Raw genomic sequence first — 10,802 nt, 5'->3', positions numbered from 1 at the left:
CTTTGTTCAGCGCTGCCCAGCTGAACTGCACGTGGCACACCTGGTACTGCACCAGTCCTTGCGCCTGAATGCAAAGTCTGAGGAAAAAATTGCAACGCATCCATTGGCACCAGGGAGCCATAGAGCTAGTGTGTGCATGCAATAATTTATCCTAAGCCTTCTAGTGGCATTTTATGTCTTTTTGCTGTGTGCTATTACAGCTTTGATTACTCCATTTTTATGTTTGTCAGCACAGCATATGGGTGAGATAATTTGTATTCAAAGTATTAAACTGGCAATGTAAATTATTAAAGACCCAATTCATAAAAGCATTACACACTACATGCAGATCACTTCCCCTCAACTCTTCTCTCCTCTCCCCATTTCGCAGACCTGACTTAACCAAGGGCAGCCAGCAGCCCTGGGCACAGGGAGACCCCGCAGAGCAGACCTGGGACAGGAACGCGGCCCCATCCAACTCGCTCCTCCCCACGTGCCTGCTGTCCCGTGTCTCATTTTGCAGTCTCTGAAGATACAGTGGAGAACACGTCTCCCCATCTTCTCCATTTGCTATGGAGCACCCTGTGAAAGCTGCTGCTCCTGCCAGGAAATGCAGCATTTCAGCTGTAGCCCCTGCACTGAGGGGTGGCTGATTCCGGAGGCTGTTCACCAGATCACACGCAGCACCATCATATTGAGCAGATGCAGTCTTCTGTTTTTCTCATTACTGAGATTTACTACCTTATAAGCTTATTATTTTCGGAGGCTTTAGGCTCTCCTCTGAGGTTGAGACAAGGGGAAGGCAGCATCCCAGCCATAAGAGCATCCCCAGCACAGCCGTTTGTGGCCCCAGTGCTCCACCGTGCCCTGCAGCTAGGGCAGAGCAGGGCACCGAGTGAAGGTGCTGTGTGCTCTCACACCTGCACGCACCATGGCTCACTACAAAGTGCAGGCAGGATGAAAGCAGGGGCAAAGCAAAGTGCCGGAGGTGAAGGAGGTGAATGGAGGAACATTCTCACAACTGGCTAAGATGCATGAACAGAGATGACTTTTGGAAGGAAAAAAAAAACCACAACAAAACGAGGTAAACAAACAAGCAAAACAAAAGCAAAATAGTCGAGCCACTATTTGGCTATTTCTGTTCACGTGAATTCCTTTTCCAATATTTTGCTTTCAAAACCATTTTTTGAATTCCCATTTCATCACCAAATAAAAGAAAGACAACCTCCAACCTGCCCCCGTCCCCTGCTCTGGGCAGAGCCAGGAGTTAGGCTTGAACATGGCCCCCCAACGTGGGGCACTTGATGCTGTGAATGGAAGCCCACACGAGGTGCCAGCTGGTGCTGGTGCCGCTGCTTCTGCCCAGGGCTGGCGGCAGCGCTCAGCACAAGCGGGGCCAGCAGAGCCAAGCACAGCCCTGCTGCTTCCTGAGGGTGAGCTTCCAGCACGTCGATTGTGTTGGTCATGGCTTTCTCATTAAATGCAGGGAACTCTGGTGGGGAGGGGTTGCTGTACACACAGCACAAGTAACTGGTTTCAGAGCAGCCCAACAATAGCTGTGCCCAGTGGCCAGCCGAGCCGCCCCCAGCACAGCAGGCTTCCAGATGTCCAGCCTTCCTCCCACCCCAGACTCCTAATCCCCTACTTTGTCTGAGCTCTGGCTGATTTCTGATGCATTCAGCTTACCCAGCTGCTAGTGAACATCTGAATATTTCCCCCTTCCCTCTCACATTTCAACTTGGAGGAGAAGCACTTCACCATCCCCAGCTCCGCCTTTATCAAGGCAATTAGTCCAACACAAAAGCGGTGAATGGGACCATGAGAAGATCACTGGCCTGTAAAATCCCCAATATTTCAAGACAGGCTGAGGCTAAATATGACTGCTTCTTTTTTTTAAAAAAAAAAAAAAAGAAAAGGGTGAGTAACCAGAGTGCTGACCTTTCTGATCACAATGCAAAAGAAACAACTCAGCAGATCCACAAAGATACAAACCAGCTACCAGAACGTAAAGGAAAGTTTACAAACACAGCAGCTGTAATTCCTTCCATAACATCGGAGGACCAAAGTTTGCGAGGAACAAAAGGAAATGATTAACAGGGGAAATATGCGTGGTACAAAAAAGACTTTTTAGTCCAAAAAGGGATGTCCATATTTAGAAACGCTTGATTCTTGTCGCCAGGGCCCTGCTTTTCCTGAATGCATTTCTCCTCCGCGAAAGAAAGAAGTCACAAAGGGAGTTTGTGGGCTGCTCTGTCACATGTGCACAGTGCGCTGCTTATGTGCCTCAAGGAACAGGGGAAAAATGCAAAGACTGCACAGCAAGTAAACAAATAAGCAGAAACTCCTTGTTCTTATTTGGGAGATGGCTCCTGCCAAAAGCAAGGTGGCAGATGTGCCTTGGCACTCCTTGCTCGCATCTCCCACCGCCAGCGTCCCACAAGTGCCACCGTCACCCCCAGCCAACAAGCAGCATGAGAAACAGGCCCAGTGAGACAGCTGGATGCCAGCTCCTCAGGGCTTATCCCAGTCTCACAGCAGCCCTTGAAGAAAGGGCTCTCTTTAAGGCTGTCACTGATATCTTCAACTTGCGGCTTGCTCAGAAAAACAGAATCACAGAATTGTAGGGGCTGGAAGCAACCTCTATAAATCATCAAGTCCAACATCCCTGCCAAAGCAGGCTCCCCAGGTTGCACAGGTGGGCGTCCAGGCAGGTCTTGAACATCCTCAGAGAAGGAGACTCCACAACCTCTCTGGGCAGCCCATCCCAGTGCTCTGTCACCCTTACTGTGAAGAAGTTCTTATGCACGTTTGTGCGGAAACTTTGTATGCTTCAGTTTGTGGCCATTTCCCCTTGCCCATGCACCACTTAGGAAAGTCTGGCCCCGTCCCTTTGCCTCCTGCACCCTAGATATTAATAGGCATTGATCAGATCCTCTCTGAGTATTCTTTTCTCAAGGCTGAACAGACCCAGGTCACTCAGCCTTTCCTCGTAAGAGAGATGCTCCAGGCTCTTTAATATCTTTGTGGTCCTCTGCGGGACTCTCTCTAGGAGATCCCTGTCTTACTTGTACTGAGGAGCCCAGAACTGGACACAGTACACTAGGTGAGGCCTCATCAGGTAGAGCAGAGGGGGAGGATCACCCCCCTTGACTTGCTGGCCACGCTCTTTTTAATGCACCCCAGGATGCCACTGGCTGCCTTGGCCACCAGAGCACACTGCTGGCTCATGGCCAACCTATTTCTACCAGGACCCCCAGGTCCCTCTCCACAGCGCTCCCCTCCAGCAGCTCATCCCCCAGCTGTACTGGTGCACGTGGTTATTCCTCCCTAGGTGCAATACTCTATACTTGTTCTTATTAAAGCTCATCTGGTTCCTCTCTGCCCAACTCTCCAGCCTGTCCAAGTCTCACTGAATGGCAGCACAGCCTTCTGGTGTGCCAGCCTTTCCTCCCAACCTCATATCATCAGCAAACTTGCTGAGAGTGGCTGTTATCCCCTCACCAAGGTCACTGATGAAGACATTGAACAAGACTGGATCCAACACTGACCCTGAGGAGCACTGCTAAAAACAGACCTCCAACTGGACTCTGTGCCACTGATCACAACCCTCTGAGCTCTGCCAGTCAGCCAGTTCTCAACCCACCTCACTGTCCCATCTATTCCACACTTCCTCAGCAAAACTCCCAGCAGCTTGTGCTCCAGAGCACGAGGTGCTGACAGCGGGAGGGGCAGCAGCCCAAGCCCACGGGCACCCTGGATGAGCTCTCAGGAGCCCCAGCTTCAGGCTGGGTCATTGGCACCGGCCTGGAGCCATCCCACACCTCCCCTCATCTCATCATACCCATACTGGCCTGGCAGGTGTCAGGTGCTGAGGGCCACTCCAGCCACAGATCACCAAACACAGGCTGGAGCCCTCCTGACAGAAAGAGGCAGAGGCACACACAGCACGCTCCCTGCCAGGCACGTGGCTGTTTGACCCATGCTAGGCTGCAAGTTGCTCAGAGAGCAACTGCTTGGTGGCCAGGTCCTCTCTGCTTCACTCCACAGTGTGGCTGCAATTTGCAGTCCAGTTCATTGCATCACAGTCCAGCAGACTGGAGGTCCAAAGCTGCGAGCATCCAGCTGTCAGCCAATGACATGCAGCCAGCGGCAACCCTCACACCTCGCTGCTGCAATAAGCATGGGTAGCCAACAGCTGGCCCGACACTGAGAGCAGACAGAGATGTGACTGCTGTGCCCCCAGGACGACCCTCAGCAGGCTCCCACCTTCCTGGGGGTTTCTGCTAGAGCTACTTGCTGCCGATTGATTCCGTGTGCATTTGGATCTTGATTTTTAATGAATGTTACGACGGAAAAACCAATGTGCTGCTTCCTCACACACGCATTAGGGTACCGACACAAGCAGCAGGAAACAATCTCATAGCACTGCCTTTGCTGAGGGCCACCCCTGTGTTGGGGCTGCGCTGAAGCGGTTCCACCTCAGAGCCCGCCCAAGTCCCAGGGCGTGCATTCAGCTCACACAAAACATTTACCAGACTTCAACCGGATTTACAATTGTATGGGCTACAGAGCAGCAGGAGAGCATGGCCTTGCAGCCCCAGCTCTCACTGCCACACTGCAGGGCTGAGCTAGGCGAGGGGCAGGCTGTACCCTGCATTAGAGCAGCCCGTCCATGCCACACCTTCCCCAGGCAGCTTGGTTTGAGGACATGCTGCATTTTGGCAGTGTGCTCTCAGGACGGAGGACGGCCTGGCAGCACCACACACACACACACACACGCTGCACGGCAAGGCAGGTTGGAGCCTGGGGCCTCTGCCTGCTCTGCACCTCCACACACAGTGCCCGCAGGTGATCTCCTTTCAGCAAAGGCTGCTCCATCTCTGCAACTCCGTATCTCAGGCATCCAGAGAGAGGATCCAACCAGCCCAGCCACCATCTGCCTTCCCAGAAAGGCAAACGGGTCCCACAGCTGCTGCACAGGCTGACTAGCTCCCCTCGAGCAGGCGCAGGGGATGCAGCAGAGCACATTTTGGGAACGAAAGCCGTTTAGTAGCCAGCTCCAGCAAAGTCACACAAGGCAAAGTCCCCCTCCATCCCTCCCCTTAGAACTATTTCATTGTTACCCTTCTCTATGCAGAGTGAGACAATAAGAGACACACTTACTCTGCACAGCTTTGGAGTAAAGTTAAGCAAGGAGCTTCAGCTGCACAGCCGCCCAAAGCAGAACCGTCTGTTTGGAACACCACAAGCGTGTCAGAGCATTCTATCAAATCAACTGAGCCGTGTGAAATTGAGCAGTTCCCAGTATTTCAGATGACAACATCTCTGAACACAAATCAGCGGTGGTGGAGCAGGGGAAAAATCCCACGTTATTTATATACATCCACACTGTGGTATTTACCAATGGCAGAGCACCAAGGGGACAGACGCACCAGCACTGCATCTGCAATACCCAAATTCAAGTCCCCGGAGTCCTGCACTAGCACTGTCTCGAGCAGCATCCCCCAGGCATGCCGTATTTCAGGAATTTGCCAAGCAGGAACAGGTAGTACCTATGGCCCAAGACCTCCATCGAGCCCTGCAACTTGACAGATTTCCAATATAACAAAGACAAAGAGGTGTCAGCTCCAGCTCTTATTTGCTAATACTATCAATAGGGACTCAGCTCACTAGCAGTTAATTCAAAGCCAAGCTCGATTTGCACAGCAGTGATCTACACTAATTCCCATATGTGGCTAAGGGGAGATTTTGCCAACTAGACAATAGGAACAGCATTAAAGCTCCTGAAACGATGCCATCGCTTTTCTGCTCCACCACTTCCCATCAAATTTCCACGTCCTGGCATCGCCAGTCTTCTCCCTCATGACACAAGAGGCACAGGAAAGGCAGGGAATACGAGGGTACCTGTTTCTTTCCCAGGCACAGTTTTATTCAGCCTTTTAAAGCACAACTTCCCGTAAAATGGGAGCCAATTTCACACTTCTTCTATTGTAGTTCTTTAAAGACATTTAAGAATTGCCATAATTAAGCAATTACAGAAGAATTTCCCAGATCCAACCAACACTAAACCATAAAAAAAAAAAATAATAAAAATCACCACGTGTGGCTATACTCCATGAAAGTTCCTGACTTGTTTTTGCTCTCAGGTCCTACCCTATCTCAACATTAGACCAGTGTTTCGCCAAGATACCGCAGTTATCGAGAGGTCACAGAAAGCCAGACACAAGCCCAGTCAGGCGATGAGGATGTCTCTCCTCACCAGCATTGCTTCTCCTGCCTGCAAGCCTGGCCCTCGTGCATCTGCAGTTGGGCTCAGACGGGGCGGTGGCAGCACCCATCCCCACACAGCAGTTCTCGCCTGCCAAGCGGGTGGCACACGGCAGCGCACATCTGACGGTGTCACCAGCAGCACGTCTGCGTGCCCACCTCCTCCTGGCCCTCGGCAGATGGGCTGCGAGCCACAGCCAGAACGTGAGGGACAGGGTCAGAGCCACCGGCCCAGGACTGAGCAGGACAGCTCGAGCCCAGGCTGCGGGACACCCTGCTGGAATTGGGAAGATGGGGTCTGCGCTGCAGTCAGTGCCACCGGAGGGGGAGAGGGATGCCATGCCCTGCCCCGCAGCACCCGGCCGCCTGGTGACACTGGGATGGGCACGGAGCGAGCTCCTGCAGCACACTCCTAGTGCAGCAGCCAGCCTGGGGGCCTCGCTCCTGCCCAGGGTTAAGATGCTAGAAAAAAACACAAGTCTGAAACAGTTTAACACAGGACAAAAAAGGCACATTTTAATATGTACAGCAATGCATTTGGGCTATAAATTTACCCAACACAACTGAAAAAAAAAAAAAAAAAAAAAAAAAATCCAAACTATGCTTTTATACTTATTCCATAGTATCAGCCTCATTCCTAGCCACCTACCTTTCTCTGCATCTCTGAATGCTGCTATATACACACACAAACAAACAATTACGTCATGAATGTTCATTTAGGCTCCCAAGTTCAAGTAATAAAGTTCAAACTTGCATAGCATCTTATGCCACTCAGCCATAAACAGTTATGATTGCATATTAGCTGGAGCAGCCATCTCTTTCAATTCAGCCAGTTTTGGCTGGCCACCATTTATTTTTATTTTTAATCCTTGAGTCAGAATGTTTCCTAAGTCACCAGCCCTGAGGGATGCCACAGACTTCGAAATGAACCTCTTGCTGTTGTTAAGATCCTTTTAAACCAGAAATTTAGAGTGTTGTCAAGAACAGTTTTAAAAATGTAATACTGTTTATTTTGCTTCAAAAACATTTCAGCATTCTAAACATACAAAAAAAACAGAACGTTGCAAATTTGTTTAAGTACAGAGTGTTTTTGAACTTCAGTTGCTGCACTGGCTCTTCACTGAGTTGCCGATGAAGAGATGTCTACAGTTTCAGTTTAAAAACTACCGCACTTAACTAAAAAAATCCGTACACTTCTCATGCCAGCTGAACCCCCTTCCACAACTAAGAATGGCAGCAGAATGCTATTTCACTATATACAGAAAGACAACTTTAAGCTAAATGGACGCCCACTGTAGTGTAAATAGATCTACCCTCACAGTGCATGCTTCGGGCCATGGCACCCCGGGGAACGTACGGCCTCTCCAGTAATCACTGCTCCTCTAAGGCATCATAACTCTAAGCATGTACCACAAGAATCTGTCTAGTTTTTACAAACTATAGATATGTACAGTTTATAACCCAGGATTTTCTAGCCAATAACCATATAGTAACACCACCTTACAAATTAAAAAAATGCTTGAAACATTTTTAAATGCTTTGTTACACCAACAGCAAAGTGCACAGAGTTAGGAGAACACTAGAGGGCCTTTTCATTTTAAAAATGTTTGGAAATATGTACAACTTTGATACAGTTTCAGGGTGCTCATTACACCCATGGCCACTTCATGTAAACCAGTTACAATTTCTAGAGCACTTTTAGAAACTACAACGCGATCGGAATCCAAATTTTTTCTTTTTTAATTAAGCCTAATAAGGGCAAGAGACACCATCTCAAATAAGAGGTGCTGCATTTACGGTGTTTCCCCTACTCTATGGTATTCACATGGAGACAAGTATTGTACAGTTTTATTCGTCATCATCATCTTCATCCTCCTCTTCTTCATCCTCCTCCTCCTCTTCGTCTTCTTCCTCTACCTTTTTCCGAGCAGCTTTGGTTGCCGCTCCCTTTGCGCCATCAAACTTTCCTTTAGACTTGTAGTCTGCAACATCCTGCAAAGTCAAGGGGATGTCTTAATTTGCTCTAAGTGCCAAACACCCAGCATTTGCACAGCGGTGCACGTTAGTGGAGGGGATTGTCTTCCTGCAGCCGCGGCCCCGGAGGGCAGGCAGCCCTGCGCCCCACGCTCATCATTACTTGTCTGAGGGTAAGGGAAGCCAACCTCTTGTCACCTTCCTGCTAGCAGGACACAGCTCCCCTAACAGCACGGCAAACTCTCTGCTGAAGCGACAGGTGTGCTTTGCCTGGGGACGTTCCTCCCTGCCGGAACGCACCTGTCTGCTTCTACCTGACTGCAACCTGAGGCACGTCCACTGTGAGAGCTGGGCCCTGCAGCACGCCGACAGCGCCTAACTGCAACAGCTGCAGGCAGCAGAGCCCCCACTGCTCAGCTCTGCCTGCACACAGAGGCACCAGCGAAGGAGAGACGCGTTACAACAGCCTTACCTTCTCATACTTCTCCTTCAGCTTAGCGGCCTTATTGTTATAAGGCTGCTTTTCACCATCGCTGAGGTTGTTCCACATTTCACCAAGCTTCTTTGCTACATCCCCAATGGATATGCCAGGGTTTGTGGACTTGATCTTGGGGCGGAACTCTGAGCAGAACAGGAAGAAGCCAGACCTGGGGAGAAGCACCAGAGGACAGTGAGCAGCACAGCAGCACACCCCAGCAGCAGCCCCTTCCTGCCACGCAGCACAAAATCCTCACCTACACCTACAAGCGGACAACAAGTTCGTTTTTTAATTACTTTTTTTTAGTATGTATTTTGATTTTACTGCGGGCCAAACTTGCAGCCTTAAACCTTATCTTGTTTCTATTAAATGTTTTCTATCCCTGTCCGTCTGCAATTCCATCTTCAGTGTACGAGCCCCACTGCAGGCCTGCTGTCTTCATTCTTCACAGCCATGACTTTGAGAGCACTGAGTATCAACAGCTCGGTCAGCACTCAACATGCGCAGGGTTATGGGCAGCCCACAAGTCCCACACAACACTCTCACCACCCTCAGTACTGCTATACCCGCAGTACGTCCCACTGACTTCTGTTATGGCAAATAACAGGCTAGTTATAAACGCTGCGAGATGAAGTGCAGTAACCCTCTGCACACCATGCCTCAGGTACTTACGGTGGTCGCTTTGGGGCGTTGGGGTCCTTCTTCTTCTTGCCACCCTTAGCTGGGCCATAGTCCTTCATTTCTCTATCGTATCGTACCTTATCAGCCTTTGCCATTTCATCAAATTTAGCCTTCTCCTTGCTTGACATGGTCTAAAAAACACACAAAAAACACAAGACACCAAGCCATGTGATCACCCAATGGTCAATAGCTGGCAAACTTTGAGTACACAAGGCAACACACACCAAGTCAACAGAGCCATTTCAGAATGTGTTTGTTTTCTAAGGGACCACTGTGGAGACCAAGGTCCTGGCCAGGACAGCGGCCACAGCCAGCACTGTGAGGGAGGTGGCCAGGTTGGCACAAGAGCTCACAGCTGTTATGGGGGCCAGCAGCAGAACATTAGGCAGGGACGCAGCACACGGATCAGAGCAGTAGCAGCATCCCCTTCTGCCCTCAGATGGGCACAGGCAACACAAGCAGGTAACAGGACTAGTCATCACTTCAAATTAAGGTACCTTCCACCTCTCCGAGCACTTCTTAGAGAACTCTGCAAAGTTAACAGGAACCTCTGGGTTCTTCTTCTTGTGCTCCTCGCGGCACGTCTGCACAAAGAAGGCGTAGGCAGACATCTTGCCCTTGGGCTTCTTCGGGTCACCTTTAGCCATCCTGACTCTGTGGGGCAGAAGGGAGAATGGAACGCATGAACCTCAGAACACACGAGCGCACACACAGCGTGCACCTGTTTGTACATAAACACCCCCAGAAACAACCTACCCTCACTCACACCTCTCCTCCCACAACACCTCCTGCCGTCTCCCACATGGCTCTGCAATTATTCTTCCTCGGGCTTGTGCAGCAGACCCGAGCCAAGCAGAACCCATCACAACCAAAGTTTTACATCCATACGTTTACATTATGCCAAAGAACGGGAGCTGAGCCATTAAGCTCACATACTGCTGCCCGCGAAGCACTATTTGGAACCCCGTACGAAGTGTTTGAATCGGCCTCCACAGCAAGGCTCGAACCACACATCCAGCACCAGCTACGCCTCATCCCCTCAGCAGCCCCATCCCCATACTGGGGGCAGCCCCAGGGCCACATGGCTCCCAGTCCACAGGAGCGCCCCAAGCAGTGCACGCAGCAGGGTTCAGGTGGGTTGCAGGCAGGCGAGTGTGGCAGCCGGCACAAGGCTGGGAGCGGCGCGTGGCTGGGTGCGAGAAGCTCGCTTGGGGACCGATTGCCCCCACCCTACTTGTTTTTCCCTCAGGCAATAAAAATAATCCCGCAGCAACTCTCCCTATTCACGGCTTTCCAACGGTTTGAAAACCCGACTGTTATTGGCGCAACACGGCAAGGTGCCGGCGCGGGGCCGGAGGGCCCGGCCCGCCGCTGCCGCCGCTCAGGGCCGGCGGGGCGAGGCGCGGGACGGGAGGCGCGGGGC

The 10,802-nt window shown here is 50.9% G+C and overlaps 1 protein-coding gene across 1 annotated transcript; it reads right to left on the bottom strand.

Moving 5' to 3' along the window:
• Positions 1-7,233: 7,233 nt before the first annotated feature.
• On the bottom strand, positions 7,234-10,478 carry HMGB3 (high mobility group box 3). Its single transcript, XM_042837503.1, has 4 exons — positions 9,877-10,478; positions 9,371-9,510; positions 8,693-8,867; positions 7,234-8,238 (listed from the first exon to the last, which is right to left on the bottom strand). The coding sequence occupies exons 1-4, from the start codon at positions 10,024-10,026 to the stop codon at positions 8,095-8,097; spliced, it is 609 nt and encodes a 202-aa protein (XP_042693437.1). The 5' UTR covers positions 10,027-10,478; the 3' UTR covers positions 7,234-8,094.
• Between the last annotated feature and the right edge of the window lie 324 nt (positions 10,479-10,802).

This window comes from Centrocercus urophasianus, unplaced genomic scaffold, assembly GCF_019232065.1.
Source record: "Centrocercus urophasianus isolate 14NV4802_14NV808 unplaced genomic scaffold, USGS_Curo_1.0 seq_718, whole genome shotgun sequence".
In the NCBI taxonomy this organism is placed as follows: Eukaryota; Metazoa; Chordata; class Aves; order Galliformes; family Phasianidae; genus Centrocercus; species Centrocercus urophasianus.
This window is presented reverse-complemented; position numbering and strand designations above follow the sequence as displayed.

What these genes read in the sequence shown, in the direction of transcription:
- HMGB3 (XM_042837503.1), bottom strand. Translation starts at nt 10,026, where the DNA reads ATGGCTAAAGGTGACCCGAAGAAGCCCAAGGGCAAGATGTCTGCCTAC. An exon ending in AACGCCCCAAAGCGACCACC is followed by an intron (nt 8,868 to 9,370) that starts GTAAGTACCTGA and finishes GCTTCTCCCCAG; the next exon opens with GTCTGGCTTCTTCCTGTTCT. An exon ending in TGAAGGAGAAGTATGAGAAG is followed by an intron (nt 8,239 to 8,692) that starts GTAAGGCTGTTG and finishes TTGACTTTGCAG; the next exon opens with GATGTTGCAGACTACAAGTC.